The sequence below is a fragment of the Scyliorhinus canicula genome, chromosome 19, assembly GCF_902713615.1.
Source record: "Scyliorhinus canicula chromosome 19, sScyCan1.1, whole genome shotgun sequence".
NCBI classification, from domain to species: Eukaryota; Metazoa; Chordata; class Chondrichthyes; order Carcharhiniformes; family Scyliorhinidae; genus Scyliorhinus; species Scyliorhinus canicula.
The window spans coordinates 18,243,429-18,265,997 of record NC_052164.1 but is presented as its reverse complement, the minus strand read 5'-3'; the positions used below and the strand labels follow the sequence as shown (position 1 = coordinate 18,265,997).

Sequence of the window (22,569 nt, the reverse complement as noted above, 5' to 3'; positions counted from 1 at the left end):
CTTTTATGAACACACAATGTCCCAAAGCACTTTAAAGCCAATTAAGTGCTTTTGTAATGTTGGCAGCTTGCGCATGTCAGCAAGCTCCCATAAACAGCCATGTAATAATGGTCATATAATATGTTTTTGTGCTGTTGATTGCAGGATAGAAATTGGCCTGGACACTGTGGATAACTCCCATGATCCTCATTGAATATAGTGCCAAGTGTCCTTTTACCGGGGGAGGAAGGGACAAATGTAGCCTCAAACCCTAAAGAAGGCAACTCCAATGGTGCAGCTCTCTCTCTCAGTACTGTACTTGCTTTTTGTTCTTAAGTTGTAGAGCGTGGAGACGTAATCCAGAAGCTTCTGACTCCAAAGCGAGAGTGGTACTGACCGAGAAAAGGCTGACACAATTGATGTGGTCTGAACCCTGTTTGGGTGTGTATACCTGTTTGCAAGGTGAAGATGCCAGACCGCATTTCTGTGGAAGGTGTCTGTCTCTTGTTGGGGCTTATCTTATCAAATCAGAACCCACCCGGTTCACTTCCTGTTGATGTCTAAATGAGCTTTTGCAGGTAATTGGGTTGACTTCATTGACTGCGGTCAATCTTAAAGAAATTGTTAAAACTCAATTGCATAGACAATATATAAGCACTAGTTAAATAAGCTTGTCTATTTTTGCAGGATTGGATTGATCCTGTTTAATGCACAACATAACAAATAAACGTTCATTATTGGGGCTGGGGGGGAGGGGAAGTTCTGCACTTTCACCTGTCAGGTGATCTGATATTCTGTATTCGCTTAGCTTGCAAGCTATTGAATATCCAAGGAACCGACTGAAATTTGAAATATGCCCCACCACTAACACAGAGTATTGTTCAGCTGTCTATCACTGTTATTAACCTTCAGCATGTCTAAGCTGCTGTAAGACTCCCAGGTCCTGCCGTTGGACTTGTATCTGAGAGGACGGTTTAAAGGTGGAAACTATATTTCCCCCACTAGAAAAATATAATGGGTTATACTTCACTAATAAAGTGGAACATTGCCTTTTTTGACCATGGCATGCATATAATTACCGATTATTACACTAATCTTGGAAAACTTTTAAAATTTCTCTGTTGGTTGCCAAGCAATTCCTTTAGGTCGTAATCGACTCTGTAATCAAAACAAAAACAACTTTTTTTTTTCCTATTTTGATGTTTCCATGAAAATTTCTTCTTAACTTTTCTGGAAATATTTTTGAATGCTTAGCCGCCGTCCATTTGGCCTTCGGCAACATAGTTTTCATCTTAACCTGTTGGCCAAGGAGTGATCAAAATCCCTGAAAATCTCCTTCGTTCATTGTGTTAGGGGCAGGTTCTGTCGAGCGAAAGCAAAGGGAGTTCATAAGAGAAAGCAACAAATCTACAAATATGTATTTTTTCACAATAGTTGGTAAGTCAAGCAAAGCAGCATATTGGACAGCAGCTCAAGACACGACTACAGGACAGCACCAATAAACTGAATAACATCAGTTACTAATAGTAGTGCATGAAACTTGCTATTCAGCCATATTGTTTGCACATTCTTACCAGTGAGTCAATCAGATCCTGGCTTTCAGAAAATAATGTACTTCAGTTTTTATCCAAAGTTGGTCAGTTGTTCTGAGGGAGGGGTACTAGCTACGATCGTTGACTGGAAAAGTATATTTCACCATTCCACCTGTTTAATACTTCGATGGAAAGTAATTCTACGCCAAGTCACTGTTAAGTAATGCCCTAATGGCGAAACAGCTTTCAATATTTTATAAATCTAATCTTGCCCGATCCGGTAACACCGGGTGGTTGATGAATGACACATCTTTTCCTTAAATGGAAGGGCTAACAATCATGGAGAATGCAATCTGTGACGGTAGTCTTTTTCCATATCAACAGTTGTTTAAAAATGCAGGGTGTGACTTGTTTTCCATTGGTGAAGTGTCGCACACCTTGATGATCTACCTCACTGTTTCATTCACTGAAGCCTCTAAGCCCAGCATTTGCAGTTTGTGACAGTAGCTTCCAGTCGGAAGCTTCCAGCTCATCTCACAGTCGGTCTTTTGTTGAAGTTACAACTGATTATGAAAGTCAACCCAGAGGTCAAGTTCCTGCCCAAACCGAGGAGGAGTTACAAACACTCCTTTGCCAAGTTTACCATGATACTTTGCTCATTAAGCGAGTATCCAGACAAATGATAAACATAAGTTGACATCAAAGCATTTCAAAATTTGTTACATGGGAATTTTGAATCCCTTATGAGGTGGAGGAAACGGTTACAAAAATATTCTTGACATTTTCAAGACTTTCAATCTTGCTTTGTTCATCCAGTAAGTTTGATGTTCATTACTTTTTCACACTTTAGTGCTGCAGGTGGCGAAATCTTTAACCAGTGTGTTGCTGACAAGGACGAGGCCTTCAAGGAGAAAGATGTCATCCGCCTTGTGTGTCAGATCCTGGATGGAGTTTCCTATTTGCATGGGAATAATATAGTGCATCTAGACCTAAAGGTAAGGTTATTCTTTCGCACATTAAACTCAGAATAGTTTGATGTTTTGGGTTCGTTCCTGCCAATTCTGCATAACCAGAAAACACAAGCACAAAGTCTGTGGTTTGAATAAAGGTGTTGTCCCTGCACCATGGGTTACTCAGATTAAGGCAATGTTAAGGACGTCTCTTATTGGCTTATTGATCTGCACCCAAAACTTGGTTTGACGGCTTCTATTGCTCTCTGGACATGGTGATACTGCATACTGAATCAAACAGGAAGACCACTTGCTCTCATCCAGTTAGTCAAGGGTTTAAACTCCTGTGTGACCCTAGTCACTGGGTGACAAAGGCACCAAAATGCCCCAGCAGGAAGCTTCGTCTTCACACAGAAGGAGTAGAGGGTTTGATATACATTAAGCCACGTTGCAATAGCCTTGCTTTTCAAGCAAAGATGTGCATGTGCATAATCTTTCCCACTGGATTTTCCTATATACTTTCCACTAATGGGAATGATACTTTACACACAAAATGGGTAGATCTGTCACAAGGTGACATTGGTGGCTTTTCCTTATATTCCTAATATCACCATTTGGATGTCAGCTTCGAACTTCACACCATGTATTGGATTCCTTCTGGTCTTAATTGACAATTCAAAGTATACCTGTTTGCACATGTTCTCAATAGACTTAAACTACCCAGTGATACAGTATGAAAGATCTGTAGAACCGATACAACATCAGCTCTGATTTGACAGGATTGCTGTCTACTTGTATCATTACGTTTGTGGCTAAGTAGATGGTGGTTTTCACAGAGTTTCCTCAGTACACTTGCCATATATTAATTATCTGCTGATTCCTTCGTTTTTGGTGGCAACTGTTTAGCAACAGATAGGAAAGGTGCAAGTCTTGACTGGTTAAGAGTCAATAATAGACCATTGTCTTTTTTTGTCACTCAGCTCACTACAGGATGCCATTCGTAACACTGCAATTAATAATTGCTTTTTATTAATTTGGGGGGAAAAAATGACTGCCTTAATTTAAATTAGGAAACTCACTATGCGAGAGTAATTTTTATAATGCTGATCTAACCAATAATGGGATGAGAACAGAAATAAATTTATCTTTAGAACAAATAGTATAGGACTGGAATGGGTGAAAGTTCAAGCCTGTATATATCTGCTTCACTTGCGTCGAAGGAACGAGGGTCAAATTCAGCCCACATGTTTAGAAATAGACTGTTTCCTGAAAATGAACTAGAAGGAGCACATCTCTTTTTTTTAAAAAAACAAACCAACGTCTCGCTTGCTGCTGACCGTGACAGCTAACAAGTAGCGTGCCTGATGTAAATGGACAGGCATGTTGTAATGGCATTTAAATGCTTGGAAGTGAATGTAGCCCAAAGGCGTTAAGATCAATCACTGCTCTACCTTCAATCACCTTAACTTAGCATAGATTAGAGATCAAACATGAGACTTTCCTGGCTGTACGGCTCAGTTAATCATTGGATAACTATGCTTGGGCCATTGGGAAATTGTTTGGGAAATATTACAATCCCAGACCAGACACCAACAATGGCTATGATACTGGATCTAAACCCCAATATTTTATTTCACTTTGTAAGACTGTGTGGAAAGAATGCTTCACTCCAGGAATGATTGCACAAAGAAATAGGGATTTGGTATTGTAAAAGAAAACTTTAGCATTTGGATGTCAGCTTAGAACTTCACACCATGTGTCTTAAGCAAGAATTCATAGTATACAGTATCAAAATCTTAAACCTCACACCTGAAAATAGCTTACAATTATCCCTGAAACAATACTACTCCATTCCCAATTAAACAAGGAAGAAAACATACAGCTCTCAATCCATCCTACATACCAATGGCACAGAGTAATACTTGATTTCCAGAATAGATTTGGATCCTGTTTGAACCCCTGCAGACTCTTCCTGGATATCTTCAAAAAGCTGTTTGAATTAGTTTGTTTCAGCTTTCCCCTTGTCCTCTGACACATCTACACTGCTTTAAACACTATTAAAGGTTTTAACTATCCTACTGTGAGAGCAAATGGCTTTACTGGCAGATAATTAATATATGGCAAGTGTACCAAGGAAACTCTGCGAAAACCACCATCCACTTAGCCACAGATGTAATGATACAAATAGACAGCAATCCTGTCAAATCAGAGCTGATGTTGTATCGGTTCTACAGATCTTTCATACTGTATCACAGGTTAGTTTAAGTCTATTAAGAACACATGCAAACAGGTATACTTTGAATTGTCAATGGCTTTACTTGTGGACTCAAGGCTTTTAACCCCTTAAATTGCCACATTTAAAGTCCAATATATCTAAAGTCCTGCATTCATCGCAAATATTACGTCCTCACCATATTAAAGAGGGAAATTATAAAAAGCAGCAGTTACATCCAAGTGATCTAATTATAACATCCCTACAGCGCAGAAGGAGGCCATTTGGCCCATCGAGTCTGCACATACCCTCTGAAAGAGCACCCTACCTAGTCCCCCCCCCCCCCCCCCCCCCCCCCCCCCCATCCCTAAAACCCCCACCTAACCTTTGGACATTGAGGGACAATTTATCATGGCCAATCCACCTAACCTGCACATCTTTGGACTGTGGGAGGAAACTGTCACTGTGATGCAGCAGCGCTAACCACTGTGCCGCTCTTATACGTATTGTGAAACGTTAATTAAATTTTAATTGAAATAATGAATTATTTTAACCCATTAAGTTTAAAATGGTCTCTGACCATTTTTGATGCATCCTAATATTGAACTTGATGTATGTTGAGTATTGCAAGCTATAAGTTACTATGGAGATACCACTGTGTGATATGTGGGAATTGTATTTGAAGGATACAACTGGTGTAACGCCCAGTATTTTTGACATAAAAATAAATATGGAAGTGCCAAAATAAAAAAGAAGTTCGCAATTTAGTAAGAAAGTCAAATGCAAACCGATCTAATGTTCTCTGGACCTATCTAATGGATTCTCTGTTTTACGATCTCGATGTTCAGAAGCTCGCTGCAGTGAAGCAGGCAATGATCCCTGTGGAAATAAAACTACACAGTTAATTTGTTGAACATTTACAAAATTAATAGGCAAATGGCAGAAACTGTCAGCTCTGACTGGTTCTGATTAATCCACTTTGAACTAGTACCACATATATTTTGTCTGCAGCACCATTGCCTCAGATGAGAAGAGGGAATCTAGTCAACACAGATGAGACAAACGTTTGCCTCTGGTAGAACTGCACTTGTGCAAAGCAGGAAGGTGCAAGAAGTTGTCAGTGACTTTGGGGAGCTGATCTCATAACTTGCGTGCATTTCTCCATTTTGTGAAGCCACTATGCTGGTGTTGCCCTTTTTTACCTACTGTAAATATGGCAGTCAGTGAGGTTGCCCTCCTCCCTTTGGATATCAATATTCTATTGCTCAGAGTCACCAGGTAGCAAATGATACCACCACAAGGTTCAACCGGCTATCGATCAAAGAGCCAAACACCAGTTAGTTAGTTCATGGTCAAGAGTACTTTATTTACACACACAATTAGTCATGCAACATAAACACTACTAGTTAAACTACACCTATCGACTAAGACAACCTGTACTTAACTTCAGGCATCCGGCTTAGGTCAGAGGAACAGTGGCCATTGTTCGATTCTGGGTCTATCGGGTTTGGAGAAGTAACTGCTGCTCAGCTAGGCTCATCCATCTGGTAGCGCGCGTTGAACTTGAACTTGCTTCTGGTGGTGCTGCACTTAGAAGCAGATGTAGCTGGGGTGCCAGGTCCAAGAGTGGCCGAATGAATGGTGGATTCTCTTCTTATGCTTGGGGTTTTCACGCTCTTTTGGGTGGTCCTTCAGTTTGGACCCCACTAATTGGGTGATCCCTGATCACTATGTTCGAATCGAACCAATAAATGGGCGCGTGCCTTGATGGCTGGACGTGTCCCAAGCGGTCATTGACCCTGTTGTTTATGCTTCCCGAGTACAGGGAGTGGCGCCAAAATGTCTGGGATTGTACCGGTCGCTCGAGTACCAGTCCTTTGTCTGGTGGAGATGGGCCATCAAATGCTAATCGGTTGGCGTTTCGATACCGTCTGGATTCCTCACTCGCAAATATACGTTTCCAGGCTCTGAGCCTGCCTGAATCTCACATTGTCCATTTTTCCCGCTATGTTTTGCGACCTTCCCTGTTCCTGGTTGTAAGTGGCCATCCCAGATGGCTACATTGGGTACTCGAGCGATTTATTCTCATCACCGCCTATTGAATTAAATGTGCCCAAAATATTGAGTTTGTTTATTACAGGAGGGAAAAAATCCAAAAGTGCTGGGGTGTGATTGGGGTGGTGCTGTGCTTAGCATTCCTGCTTCACAGCTCCAAAGACCCGGGTTCAATTTAGGCCTTGGGTGAATGTCTGTGTGGAGTTTACATGTTCTCTCCGTGTCTACGTGAGTTTCCTCCAGGTGCTCCGGTTTCCTCCCACAGTTCAAGGATGTGCAGGTTAGGTAGGGTTATGGGATTAGGGTGGGGGAAATGGGTGTGAGTGGGGTGCTTTTCAGAGGGTTGGTGCAAACTCAACAGGCCAAAAAGTCTCCTTCTGCACTGTAGGGTTTCTATGGGTAAGCATAACATAATTGGCACAATCTTTCATTTGCGGCAAAGTTTGCATCATATTGTAAACAAAAAATAATTTTCAGATGTTTTGTTTGTGAACAACGTGCCCCTTTTAAACATAATAAATTGTCCGTGCACATGAAGTTTCTAGTCCACAATGCCCCCTGTCATAATTGCTCTCATGCAATCCAGTTCAGTCAGCGTCTAGCTTCTTTCATTGTCCTATTTGCAGTTATAAAATCACTTTGAACTGAAGCTCTTTTGTTCAGATGCCCTTGATGCTGTAAGGGTTATAATACTGGACCAACAACCGAGATCTACATGCAACTCCAGCCCATAGTTTCTGATTGACTCTGGATGCCTTCTGAAATTGTCTAAAAAGTTATGCAGTTGCTTCAACAACTCCAGAGTAACTAGGGATGGGCAATAAATGCGACTTTACTCATGTTATCTACATCCTGAGAGCAAATAAAGAAGAAACTGATTTCTCATAAATGCAGTCAGGTGTGTTTCTAATAAATGCAGTCTGGTTTATAAGTTATGCGGGTTTTTAATTACTTGCAAGCTATATTTTTAAACTCAAAATGTAAAGTCTTGATTATGGTACTCCATATCAGCATGCACTGTGTTTTACACAGTGCAATATTCTGGCAAAGCATTAGGGCTTTTAGGAAGCCTGCATTCTGTGTTCTTGACAGTATTTGGGCTCCCAGCCTGAAAAACAGTGAACATGTACTTAAACTCTATTTACATTCCCTTCTCTCAGCCACAGAACATTTTGCTGACCAGCTGCAATCCATTGGGCAATATCCGGATTGTTGACTTCGGGCTGTCGAGAAGAGTGGACAGCATCGAAGAGATCAGGGAAATTATGGGCACTCCAGAGTACGTAGGTAAGTGTCAGCTTTCATCAGCATCATCTTCCTTTGACTGTTCCAGTTAGGAACCAATATAACAATGACACATGACTGCTAAAAGTGTGATAAACCTGAATTCACGGTGACTTGAATGCTTAAAATATGAGAATGAAATTGCTTCTAGCAAAATCATGTTGTGCAGAGAGTGAAGCTACTTAGTGTTGTTAAATGGTTAGTAGTCTGTGCACAAGCAGCAATACTCAAATGTCAAGATATCTAATTGTATTTTATTTAAATTCCCTTAGCTCCTGAAATATTAAATTATGAGGCAATCACAACAGCGACAGATATGTGGTAAGTGTGCATTTTTGGAGTAGCAGTGAGTAGGTTTTAGGAATAATTTTCTGTTCAACAAGCACATTGAACCTAGTTCCTGATAAGAATTACCAATGGATGCGACTTCTCACCAAAAATGCAAAGTTATAATGTTTTTATTTAAATATTCACTGGACTTGGTGTCAATGGTAATCTTTGCTTATCTCTAATTGCCCCTCAAAGGTGGTGGTGAGTTGCCACCTTGAATGCAACCCTTTCCAAGGCCAGCACAATCTTCCTTAGATACGATGCCCAAAACTACTCGCAATACTCCATATGGGGTCTGACCAGAGCCTTATATAGCCTCAGAAGTACATACCTGGTCTTGTATTCTAGCCCTCTCGACATGAATGCTAACATTGCATTTGCCGTCCTAACTGCCAACTGAATCTGAACGTTAAACTTAAGAGAATCGTGAACAAGGACTCCCAAGTCCATTTGTGTTTCTGATTTCCGAAACAATTCCCCATTTAGAAAATAGTCGATGTCTCCATTTCTCCTTCCAAAGTGCATAATAATAACCGCTTATTGTCACAAGTAGGCTTCAATGAAGTTACTGTGAAAAGCCCCTAGTCACCATATTCCAGTGCCTGTTCGGGGAGGCCAGTATGGGAATCGAATCCACATTGCTGGCCTTGTCTGCATTACAAGCCAGCTGATTAGCCCTCTGTGCTAAACCAGCCCCTCTCCACACTGTATTCCATCTGCCACTTCTTTGCCCACTCTCCTAGCCTGTCCAAATCCTTCTGCAGCCCGTCTGCTTTCTCAGTACTGCCTGTCCCTCTACAGATCTTTGTATCATCTGCAAACGTAGCAACAGTGCCTTCAGTTCCTTCTTCCAGATCGTTAATGTATATTGGGAAAAGTTGTGGTCCCAGCACCAACCCTGAGGCACACCACTAGTCACCGGCTGCCATCCTGAAAAAGACCCCTTTATCCCCACTCTCTGCTTTCTGCCAGTCAGCCAATCCTCTATCCATGCCATGATCTTACCCTTAACACCATGGGCTCTTAACGTATTTAACATTGGAGTCAATTGGAAATCACTTCACACCAAAACCTGTAGTGTGAATGCATCCTTTAGAAGTGTCAACAATTATGCTGATTTATTTATTCACCCTGCTCCTGGATTGGAAACAAGAGGAATAATGTGGTTCTTGGCATTATCATTGAGGCTTGGCTCACATTCAAATGAAGAATAACAATGCCACAATGCTGTTTTCTTTTGATCTTTTGTTCAGGAGTATCGGAGTATTGGTTTACGTCATGTTGACGGGAATTTCGCCTTTCCTTGGGGATGATAAGCAAACCACGTATCTCAATATTTCCAAAGTGGACATTGACTACTCAGAAGACATCTTTGAAGGCATCTCCAATTTGGCTATAGATTTCATTCAGACTCTCCTTATTAAAGACCCCAGGTATGCTTTTAGTACACCTGTGACTAACCATTTGAGTTACTAACTGCTATTATTGGTTAAAAAGACACAGAAACAAAAGATCCCAATCAGCAAAGTATCAGATTCTCTGGGGGTTCTATCACTATCAGTACTTGGGATTTGTTACAAATCACACTTTTTAGATACCGAGGCCAAAGAAGGGAAGAAAGTAGGACCTGCAGTGCAACAAAAAAAGAAATACATGTGAAAGATACATTCCTCCTTTCATTATTATTAACAAACTGAGAATTTACTTTAGTGTCACCAGGCAACATGTCTAGATAGAGACTTTGCACCCACTACTATTGGCAAGGCAGCACAATGCTACCGTGCTGCCCTCAGCACGGTAGCATTGTGGTTAGCACAATCGCTTCACAGCTCCAGGGTCCCAGGTTCGATTCCGGCTTGGGTCACTGTCTGTGTGGAGTCTGCACATCCTCCCCGTGTGTGCGTGGGTTTCCTCCGGGTGCTCCGGTTTCCTCCCACAGTCCAAAGATGTGCAGGTTAGGTGGATTGGCCATGATAAATTGCCCTTAGTGTCCAAAATTGCCCTTAGTGTTGGGTGGGGTTACTGGGTTATGGGGATAGGGTGGAGGTGTTGACCTTGGGTAGGGTGCTCTTTGCAAGAGCCGGTGCAGACTCGATGGGCCGAATGGCCTCCTTCTGCACTGTAAATTCTATGATATCTATGATAACCTCTTGGACAGTACTTCCCAAATCCCTGACCTTTACCCGGAGGCTGCAGGTATCGGATGGATGGGAACACCACCACCTGCAAGTTTCCCTCCAACACGCACACTGTCCTGATTCGGGAACGTAAGCAATTTGGGGGTGTTATTACTTTTTGGTGTCTCATTGGAAGAAATTTCTTCCACTGCTATTTCCCCAGATCAAAACAATGCAATAAAAATCTGCTCCACATTTTAACAGGAGTCTACTTAACTTAGTTAAAAAAACAAATATCTCTTTCAAATAAACACTATGCTGTGAGTGTTACAATTCCTTCATCACTTCTTATTCAGAGGAATGCCTCCTTTCAAATAACAAAGAGATGTCGTACACATGAGGTATTCATGTTGTATCTTGGATTTTACAGTGCAGAAGGAGGCAATTCGGCCCGTCGAGTATGAACTGGCCCTTGGAAAGAGCACCCTACTTAAGCCCACACCTCCACCCTATCCCTGTAATACAGTAACCCCACCTAACCTTTTAGACTCTTGGGGGGGCAATTTAGCGTGGCCAATCCACCTAAACTGCACATCTATGAACTGTGGGAGGAAACTGGAGCACCCGGAAGAAACCCATGCAGACACGGCGAGAAAGTGCAAACTCCACACAGGCAGGCACCCAAGGCCGGAATTGAACCTGGAGCTGTGAGGCAGCAGTGATAACCACAGTGCCACCATGTAATCATCTTGCATCAACTTTTTGAGATTTACATTTGCAAAGTGTCTGCCATGTATGGGTTAACACCATAAGATGCAGGAGCAGAAGTAGGTCATTCGGCCCATCAAGTCTGCTCCGCCATTCAGTGAGATCATGCCTGATCTGAAATGATAATCCACTCCACCTTCCACCTTATCCCCAATACCCTTGATTCCTTTATCAATTAAAAATCTATCTCGCTCCAAATTAAATTTGCAAATCATTTATATTTCTGGTGAACATCATGGCTCCAGATTAAAGAGCATAGTTGTAAATAATTAAATATTCGGAGTGTACCAGTATTGGTAATAATTCTCTGCTTTGTTATTAAAGGAAACGGGCAAAAGCAGAACAGTGCGTAGACCACCCGTGGCTTTCTTCGAAGCTAGAGGTACCAAAACCCATAACCGAGTCTGAGGAGGAGCAGTCAGAGTCTGAACAGAACAGCCCTGATTCCGAGGAGCTGGTGCTAATGGCCTCCTACACACTGTGTCGACAGTTGGACAAAAACATTGAAATTGAGCGAGCGGCAGTGCACAAACAGTTCAAATTTGAGGAGCCTTTCACAACGTTGCGGGATTTTCTGAGTGCTTAACGTATACGGGACTGCAAGTACGCTGGCTTGAACTAGCTACACCGAGCACTGCATTTGTTCGCTGCTCAGAGTTCCACATGGCTGAATGCTCTGCAGGCTTTCATTACTTAGGGCAATTAACTTTTTATTGGGCATCAGCCTGGTGTAAAATAGAGCGGGTGGCCTGGAATAGAGCACATGGTCTAAGGAGAAAAGTCCAGTACTTTTCTGGGGAAATAGTGCCCTCTTAAGCTTGGTGATAGAGCTGAGAGATTGGTATGAAAAGACCTGGTGAAAACCACTGCAGTTTTGCTAATCAAACCTATGAATTCTGCATCTCATTATTTATTTACTAATGAAAGATAAGTTTTGTGATGGTTGATCTCGGCAACGTGGAAAGATTTGTATCAGAAAGCAAGCTGTAGACTGTTTTCCTGCTTTTGAAGCGACAATCTTGCATTCACCCAATACTGTTGGGTTTTCTCGGGTTTGTTGGCAGCTAGGTATCATTCCTCAGTGGTTTTTAAAAAAACTTTTCTTCGGCACTGCTCCTTTAAGTAAATAAAAAGTTTGCATTATTTGAGTCTAACTCAGCTATTTAGTGAAAGGAGCCTCTCTTCACAGTGCAACTGGAGAGAATTCTTTTGTTCCAGCATGTCTCCAACTATCTTGACTCCACCACAACCCTATAGAAGAACATTTTATACTTGGGCTTTATTCTTGTCGGAAATGGAAATTAAGTGCTGCCTTTAACAGCAGTTTAAAAATAATCAATTCATTAATTATTTCTGGGGGGGGGTGGAATCGATGAGCAAAATTGCCAGTAAACTTGCCAAATTGTTAATAGGTACGCTTTCTTCATTTCCTTTGAAGGTATACAATAATAGTGTTCCATGTTTTGTACAGTAGACAGTTCCCCTTTGGTTCTCATCATTTTAGTTCAATTATAGGGTCTGACCTTTTTTTCAGCTTGTAATTGTGCAATGCTGAGCTTGTGACGCTTGGTTGAATTGGAGGAAAATGCCAAGGTGAAGTGCCGGTGGAGACTAAAATTCATGCAACGATCAGTAACGTTGTTCTGTGAGCTACAGGACACCTTATGCAAATCCCCTGGTAAATCTGTACATTTGAATGTGTTGCGCAGCAGTTAAATAATGACACGTAGAGCATTAGCGCTCAAATTTGGTGTCTTTGGGTTTAGGGAATAAGTGATTTTCTTTCCTTATTTATTGTATTTTTGAAAGGTTTTTTGTCAGGGACGAGAATGTAATCATTTCCTGAAGAATATTCCAGAAACATATCAGCATTGTTGTTAAAGCAATTTGACATTCATCGTGATTATCCACTCATGGCTCCCTTCCCCCAATCGTGTGCACACACATTGCAAAGTTCTTGAGACTGTGCAAGACACACAGTCTCAAGACACATTTTTATTTTTAAAAATTAACATTGCCTTGATACTCAGCTGGGCGTTGTGGGACCAGGCACATTCAGATGTTTGGAATCTGAATGGACGCATAGATTTTGAGTTAATTCAGTATCACCAGGCATGAGGAGCATAGGAATCCCTAGCAGGGTGGGGACGAGGGGGGTGGGTAGTGGTGCAGTGATGGTGGGTGGTCGGAGGTAAAGAGCACCTTTGTGGCACATGTAGCATGCACACAAACTGTCACTTTATTTTTTTTGTCACTGATGTAATAATGTAAGGAAATCCCAGAAGCAAGTAACGGTATAGGCTAGTGAAGTAACCCCGTCTCTACTATAAACTGTGAATGTTCAAACCAAGAATTGAACAAGTCAGGAATGTAGCATTATGCTAGCAATGTGCTGTATTTCACTTTTGAGGCCTGATGTATGAGGTCTCATTAGCAAAAGCCACTGCCTGTGCTTCCGGGTATGGTCTAATCCTGACCTTTTGTGTTTGCACGTTCAACATGAACTTAATTAGAGGAGGGATGGATAGATAGAGGAGCTCTGCATAATAAAACAAACATTTTCTTTCCAAAAAAATTACGACAGCCAGTGTTATTTGTACAAGAATGTACAATCAGCCCTCCTTCTGTTGCCTTCCCTTAAAATCCTGACTAATTTAGACCAAAATAAAAACTGTGGACTGCAAGATGTATCGAAATTGCAAAACTGAATCTATCCACACAGCATACGTGGCCATCGGGCTTATCACTCAACTTAAGTGAAAAGTTATTTCTCGCAATATTTCCTGTTGTACGTCAAAGAGCTCAATGCCTCTGGGTCACTGTCCGTGTGGAGTTTGCACATTCTCCCCGTGTTTGCGTGGGTTTCGCCCCCAACACAAAGATGTGCAAGGTAGGTGGATTGAACAAGCTAAATTGCCTTTTAATTGGAAAAAATGAATTGGGTACTCTAAATTTTTTTTTTAAAAGAGCTCAATGCCTTTTGAGATGTGGAATTTTGTATTGTATTTTCTTCTCCGTGGTATGAAAGAGTTATTCAGACATGTTCTTCATGCAGAGTAGGTTGGCCAAATGTAAAGACGATGTTTAATCTACAAGGGGAGAGTTTGTTTTATGTTTCAATGGGCATCTCCTGCATAAAGTAGCATTGGGGTTATTCCTGTACCAGCCTCCCCGGACAGGCGCCGGAATGTGGCGACTAGGGGCTTTTCACAGTAACTTCATTGAAGCCTACTCGTGACAATAAGCGATTTTCATTATTTTTTTTCCATTCTGTACCAGTGCTGTAGGTCAGTACTGATAGGAGGTATTTTCCAACAGATCACATCTTGTTCAGTAAGGGGCTACATTTTCCAGAGCACAGAATTATGTTCCAGACCATACAGAGTTACTTTAATGTATTTGTGTGGCAATGAGGAAGAGAAGCAAAGACCATAGTGCCAGAATGTCAGAGATAGGAATAGGATTGCTCAATAGTGGTCTGGTGAAAATGTGATTATTTTTTTATTATTGATAAATGTTAAATCTGCCTTGTGACCAGAAGTGACTGTCAGGCTAACTTGAGGGAGGGACCCATGTTTCTTAATTTTGAAAAAGAAAACTGACACAGTCACGGTAAAACATTTGTTGTTTAGTGATGCAACTTGCTTTGTGTACGTTGGGGACAACCACTCACTATTCCAGGAATCATTAACCAGTTTATGTTAAATCGACTAATGATTAAATAATAGCCAAAGGTGGGTCGAATGTTAAAGCAGCATCTATTCCTGTCTTCCTTTCTCTGTGGGTTTCGAAACAAGTGATGTTCTGATATGGACATTTAACCCAGACAAATTGCTCTCTGCTCCATTTTTCTGCGATTGTTAATCCATCTGGGAATTTGAACATGCTTAACCTTCAAAGAAGAAAATAAATCTGTGTTTCGACACTTGCGATCCCGAAAGGAGATCATTCTGCCAGTAGTCTTTCAAAAGGAGCACGCCTGAAGATTGGGAGAATAGACAGTGCTAATTATAGACGGTGCTAAATACAGATGGGGACATATGTTGCAGAATGATAAATGAAAGGAGAACAATATCTTAGAATGAACAAGCCGTACATATATACTTTCTCACACCAATACATGTTGGAGACGATTTGAGCCCAAAGACCAAATGGTACATGTGAGGGAAAAACTGCGTTTTCCACCTTTTGCTTGAATGGGTTGGAATTAGCAGAAAATATGCCTTTCACATCACACAAGAAATGCTTCAATAGTAATGTAAAGGTGTCACATCTTGGTGTACAAAGCAATGACATGAGCACAGGCTTCACACCGAATATAACTATTATATTGGGAATCAGGTGGATAAATATTCAAACTTCATAATTAACTATTGTAATTCCACTGGATGTGTATGTATGTCTGATGATAAATCCTTAATATAGGGCATGCTCGTTGCACCAAATTTTTGAAATGTAATAATTGTAATTATTTTTCCTTTAAAATGCTGCTTTAATCGGCACCTCCACAAACAAGAACATAATGTACATTTCTTTGCAATATTCGTGACAGCCAAACTAATGACAAAGGTACTGTTTGACATTGTCCTTGTAATGTGCTGTTTTTTTTTACAACAATAAAACATATTATTTAATTCAACAGCTTCCTTTCGTTAATTGAAAATCAAATGTTATTCAACCGTTTGGAAAGAGACTGGGGCTGAAAGAGTGAAATTATTAGAATGGGTTCCATAGACTACCTTGGTTTCCCTTGAAGCCAGGAGATTAAGAGGTGACCAATATGAGGTGTTTTTAAAAAGTCCAAAGGATTTGATGGGATAGATGGAGCCAAACTGTTTCCTCTTGGGAGAAATTAGGGCAACACGGTGGCGCAGTGTCAGCACTGCTGCCTCACGGCGCCGAGGTCCCAGGTTCGATCCCGGCTCTGGGTCACTGTCTGTGTGGAGTTTGCACATTTTCCCCGTGTTTGCGTGGGTTTCACCCCCACAACCCAAAGATGTGCAAGGTAGGTGGATTGAACATGCAAAATTGCCAGAATTTAGGGAGCTTGACCTTAAATTTAGAGCTAGGACATTTAGGGTGATTTTGGAAGGGTAGTGGAAGTCTGGAATACTGCTACAGCAAGTTCTATTAGTTTGAAGATGTCAAAGCAGAGGTTGATGAGTTTGTTCGGGTTATAAAATCAAGATGAGTACCTGGAGTGAAATCAGCAGATCAGACAGGAGGGATTCTCCGGCCTCCCACCCACGTGTTCCTCAGCGGCAGCTGGCGGTGCGCCATTTGCTGGTGGCAGGATTCCATTGAAGCCACCCCATGCCGCTGGGAGACCCGTGGGAGGGGGTGCGCTGCTGGTGGGAACCGAGAATCCCAATGGCTGGAGAATTCTGGCCATAAGACATAAGACATAGGAGCGGAAGTAAGGCCATTCGGCCCATCGAGTCCACTCAATCGAGCCATGATCTAACTGAATGGCAGACGAGGCTTGAGGGTATCAATAGCCTGGTTATATCCCTATGTCCCACCTCTTTCCAGCTGGCAGGGCTAATTTTCACCATCCCTGTCTCTAATCTTGGCCCTGGCAAGGCCAAGATATCCAGCACTTTATATAGCTCCAGTCCAAAAAACAAGCATTGGCTGGGGGGGTGGATGAGGTGGCAAATAGTGGTCAGGACTGTGGGTAGGAAAGGATATGAGACAAATTAAATTCTAAGATTTTGAATATTAAAGGTAAGAAAGTAAATTTGAATCAGTCCTGCCATATTTGGAATATTATGTTCAGTTATGACTAACCCATTAGAAGAAAGATATTGGGTGCATGGAAGAGATGCAGTGAATCCATCGAATCCATATAGTGCAGAAGGAGGTCATTCGACCTAAAAGAGCACCGTACCCAGATTCACTCCCCCACCCTATCTCCATACCCCATGCATTGATCGTGGTCAATCCACCTAACCTTCAAATATTTGTGCTTTGGGAGCAAACCGGAACACACGTGGGGAACCCACGCAGACACTGGGCGAACGTACAAACTCCACACATGCAGCCACCCAAAGCTAGATTTGAACGCAGGTCCCTGGCGCTGTGAGGCTGCCGTGCTAGCCACTGTGCCACCATGCCATTAGAGTTTGTTTTCTGAATTCCGATGTAATTCAGGCATTTTATAGAATTTCTTTTTCCTTAATGGGATTGGGTGTCACTGGCAAGGCCAGTACTTGCCAATTACTAATTGCCCTTGAGCTGAGTGACTTGCTGGGCCATTTCAAAGGGCAGTTAAGAGCCAACCGCATTGCTTTGGATCTGGAGTCCCACGTAGGCCAGAGCAGGTAAGGATGGCAGATTTCCTTCTCGAGGGCATTACTGAACCAAGTGGGTTTTTACAACAATCACGTTCCACAGTTGCCATTGCTAGATTGGCTTTGCATTTCAAATTTGTTATTGACTAAATTTAAATTCCACCAGCTGCTGTGGTGGGATTTGTCCCCCACATCCACTATTATCCTCAGCATCTGCATTACTAGTCCAGTGACGTTATCACTATGCAACCATCTCCTTTTATGGTCACCAGAAAGCGTTTGCCACTGGACATGATTCAATAACATGGGCATTATATCTTTCACACAAAAACACAGTAGAGATTTGAAGCACAGTCCCTGGCCAATTCAAAGGCATTTGAGAAAAACCCAACTCTGGTACAGCCTGTAGATTCTTGCTTGACAAACAGGGATAAACAGGCTTAATAAGGGATTAAGTACCTGAAAGGATTTAAATGTATTGAAAGGGCTTTTATCAATTAACATTTTTTTTAATAGTGAAGTCTATAATAGGTACTGAGAACTTTATTTTTTTCAGCTCAACATGGCTCCTGATGTCTGCCTGTGGTGGATACTGGGTGTATTCGCAGAGAGGGTGTAAGGGCAAAGGATGGGAGGGAGAATGGTTGGCATTAAGTTGGAATAGGAGTTTTAAAGGACCACGAGAATGAATGGGGTGTCATTGACATAACGTGGTCCTAAGGTGGCATCGAAGCAATAAGGGTCCATGGAGTTGGGTAGAGGAGGTCCATGGAGTTGGGTAGAGGAGCATATGTTGGCATGAAACATATGTGGTGGCATGGGGGTAGGTTGAGCCATAGGTGGCATAAATTGGCATGGATGGGGCATGGGGATTGCCATCTCTGCGTACTCAACTTGAGAGCGCAAATTCCTATGACTCAAAGGAGTGGGCTAGCATTGGAGCAATGATCTTTCATTTTATCTCCAAAGTAGTTTTTTGCTGATGAACAGCAGTTATATTTCTCTGGAAGACATTAATTTATGGATTTTTTTACCAAATGAGTCCCAGCTGTAAATTGAAGCACAAAGACCTACAGTGCTATTTATTAAAGCCACCAATGTTTGAGGTATTTACAAAAATACATGGAAATTGGTGATTACAGCTCAGCCACCCATGATACTTCCAATTTTTATTGGCCTCTTTTTAAAAATTCCGTTTCTGTTAGGTTTATGTTGATAAATAGATGATAAAATGTAATGCTAATGCATTCTTTATTCAACATTAAGATAGATTTTGTAGTCAGCAGTGAAGCAGCGATGTATACCTGACATTGAAGAAAAGTACCCACAAAGATCGACCCTGTGGCACAAATTTCTCCTTTCTCGATGGCAGTTTAAACTGTGGCGCCAAGTCAAGGTGATCGCTAGGTGTGTACCAACACTGAGACCTTTCACGTTTCACTCAAATATTCAGATAGTAAAATTAATGATTATGATAAGATTGACAGAAGCTAAAACAAATGTAAACAAACTTTAAAAAACCGTTAATCATAGAATCCCTCCAGTGCAGAAGGGGGCCATTCGGCCCATCGGGTATGCGCTGCGCCTATGAAGGAACACCCCACCCAGGCCCACACCCCCACCCTATCCCCGTAACCCATCTAAGGGGAATTTTAGCATGGTCAATCCACCTAGTCTGCACAGCTTTGGACTGTGGGAGGAAACCGGAGCACCCGGAAGAAACCCATGTAGACACGGGGAGAGTGTACAAACTCCAGCACGGTAGCACAAGTGGATAGCACTGTGGCTTCACAGGGCCAGGGTCCCAGGTTCGATTCCCTGCTGGGTCACTGTATGTGCGGAGTCTGCACGTTCTCCCCGTGTCTGCATGGGTCTCCTCCAGGTGCTCCGGTTGCCTCCCACAGTCCAAAGATGTGCAGGTTAGGTAGATTGGCCAAGATAAATTGCCCTTAGTGACCAAAAAGGTTAGGAGGGGTTGTTGGGTTACAGGGCTTGGGTGGAAGTGAGGGCTTAAGTGGGACGGTGCAGACTCGAGGGGCCGAACGGCCTCTTTCTGCACTGTTATGTTCTATGTTTCACGCAGGCCAGAATTGAACCCGGGTCCCTGGTTCTTTGAGGCAGCAGTGCCACCCACCGTGGCACCTTGAAATAAATGATAATGATTGGATTGACAGAAGCTAAACCAAATACAAACAAACTTTTAAAAAATGTTTGAAAGGTTTTTTTTTATTATAATAGAGATATTTGACATTCCACAAATATGAAGTTAACTTTACAGTGTCAGTAAGAGTGTTTAACAATAATTATGATATTAGGATGCCATTAAAAGCCCAATTGCTTTCAACAAGATGTAACTTTTCAAGTGTTTTTACAAGAAAAGCAATATATATAAATGATTTCCTCAATTCAGTGATTGCTTAGAGATTGCAGTCAGGGAGGTCACAGTCAGGCACCCTCTGAAGTAGCGTAGAATCACCGACAACAACTTCTGCATATCTGTGACATTCTATGAATGTCCAAGCTTCCAATGTTGTTGTCAGTTTCAGTGGAAGAATGACGACTGTTCACTGATATAACCACCACCACAAAATATGAGCCATTGAGGTTCATTCTGTGACACCACTTTGTCTAATGGTTCTGCATTCTGGATGGAATGTTGGCAGCTGATGAGTTTGATGGTAAATGTTCCTTCTAAAAGTTTAGAAAATCACCACATTTTTGAAAAGTTCAGTGAAAGGGTCACGCAGGAAAAAATAAAAGCAAGGCCAACATAAACTTAGCAACATACAAACAGCAACACTAGGACCAAACAATGAATTAACATTCCCAGGAGAGCTCTGTTCTCAGCTGTATCATAGAACATAGAACAGTACAGCAGATTTACTAATGTGTTTGTTTGTGAAGGGCCAGAAAATGCGTGACAAGCTGACAAACCAGTTAGAAAGTTACCTCTCCATCAACTGATAACAAGGATCAGAAAGTAATTTAAGATCTCCCCTTCACCAGTGCATTACCATAAAGTGACAGGGTAATGGGGTAAAAAAAGTAGTCCTGGATTCTGATAATATCCAACCTCAAGTATGCAAACAAGCAAGTTCCTGTCTCCTTCCATCTATGATAGATGCTGGACATCCAGCAAACGAATCCACTTCAGATGATGTGTCTTTATATGTGATGATGTGGAGATGCCGGCGTTGGACTGGGGTGAGCACAGTAAGAAGTCTTACAACACCAGGTTAAAGTCCAACAGGTTTGTTTCAAACACGAGCTTTCGGAGCACGGCTCCTTCTTCAGGTGAATAGGTTATATGTGATAGCAGAAGAGGCCAATCCTCAGGAGGCAGGTTCTGAGTGTCGTTGCGGGTTGCTGTTTTTGGCACTCCTGACTTTTGCCAAGCCATTGTAGCCACTGGACATTATGGTGACAGATGCCATCCCAAAGAAGGGGTCACCATCAGACAGTGTCTCCCAGATGTGATAATCAATACCTAGGACCTTCCTGTCACACTTGCAGGCATTGTTGAAGAGGAATTTTGGGTGTCCTACTGGTCACCTGGTTCCGACTACCTCACCATACAGAAAACACGCTGTGTCCTGATTATAGAGGTCCTCTGCGCTGATGATGCGACTCTAATCACCTACACAGAAGCACAGCTACATAGACTCATGAAATATCTGTCCCATGCCTGTAACCTATTCTCCCTGATGATGAATATCAAGAACACCATGGTCATGGGACAAGGCATCGCATCTCTGCCGTGATCACATTAAATAACACCCCACTTGAAGTGGTTAGTAAAATCTGCTTCCTCAGGTTCTTGTTGACAGACAATCTAACTTTAGAAGCAGAACTTGATACGTAGAAGGAAAGTAACTATCACCTTTGGCCAACTCACAAATCACACATGGAATGTTATGAACCCCGCTGATGTTCAATGTGAGGACATTCCAAATCCCAGAAGGGAAACTTAGAACATTGATTATTAACTATTTATTTTTGTAATTTTGAAGAAAAATGTGAGAAAAAAAGAGGAAACCCGGTGAGGAAAAGAGTCAGTCTTGTGAATTATTCAAATCACAAAATGTTTATTAAAATATAAATCACAAGAGAAAGGTAACAGTAGAGAAGATTTACAATTAATTAAAATAAGGTAACCCAGACAGTATGCTTAAATTGCCCCCAATCTACTTTCCTAAATTCCGTGAATACATCTTCCCCAAAACAACATCCCATAGGTTTTAACACTATGAGTCAAATCCAGCAAATAATTACGGCACGGTGCCCATAGCTTTCTTTTGGAAACTTTTCTTCTAGTTTAGAGCAGTGTTTATGGGTCTGACATAGACAGACGTCTGCTGTTTTCTTTTCAGCACAACACCTTGATTCTCTGAGAGCTCTGCTTTGCAACTGGGCATAGCTATGACTTAGGTCCCTAGACTGCTAGTCTCCAGTTTGCTCAACAAAACATCTGTTTCATCCTGCTACTAGGCTAATATGCATCTCACAACTCATCAGTGCAGCTAAATCCATTACAGTTTCTTTTTTATCCAATTCTTCACTTATCATTTCATTCCAACTTCAACATGAATAACATCAAGCTGACCCTTAGAACCAAGATGATCGTTTACATCCTCAGCACCTTCCTGTATGCTGTGAATCAAGGACGACTCACAGCTATCAAGAAAAGATCTAGTCATTTCCCACAGAAACAATACTGCAAGAGTCACCCTCGGTTCCATTTGCACACCTAGCTGCAAAGTAGAACTGCGAGGCTGAGGGCTAGTCCCCAGAGTGTCCTCTGAGCAATCTACTGAGAGAACAAGTCAGAAGAAAACAAGAGTCCCAGAAACAAAATTGTCAAAAATTTACTGGAAATAAACCTCGCACTGTCATATATGTGAAATTAGACAGCAACTTCTCTGGGATTGTTGCCAGTTTGAAGGTATGTGTTCCAGACACATAAGCAGACTGACAAATTATTAAAATAGCTGGAAAATTGGCAGGAATTGGGTGAATATATGCATGGAAGACACACATGTAAAGATGGAT

General features: G+C 41.8%; 1 protein-coding gene across 1 annotated transcript in view; it reads left to right on the top strand.

The window, feature by feature from the left end:
* Positions 1-15,866, top strand: part of LOC119954118 (serine/threonine-protein kinase 17A-like) — a 59,546-nt gene extending 43,680 nt beyond the window's left edge. Inside the window, exons 3-7 of the mRNA XM_038779021.1 lie at positions 2,362-2,506; positions 7,889-8,015; positions 8,285-8,333; positions 9,596-9,775; positions 11,552-15,866. Of these exons, the coding sequence (XP_038634949.1) occupies positions 2,362-2,506; positions 7,889-8,015; positions 8,285-8,333; positions 9,596-9,775; positions 11,552-11,813 (763 nt within the window). The 3' untranslated portion in view covers positions 11,814-15,866. The remainder of the gene's footprint in view (positions 1-2,361; positions 2,507-7,888; positions 8,016-8,284; positions 8,334-9,595; positions 9,776-11,551) is intronic.
* The last annotated feature ends 6,703 nt before the right edge of the window (positions 15,867-22,569 follow it).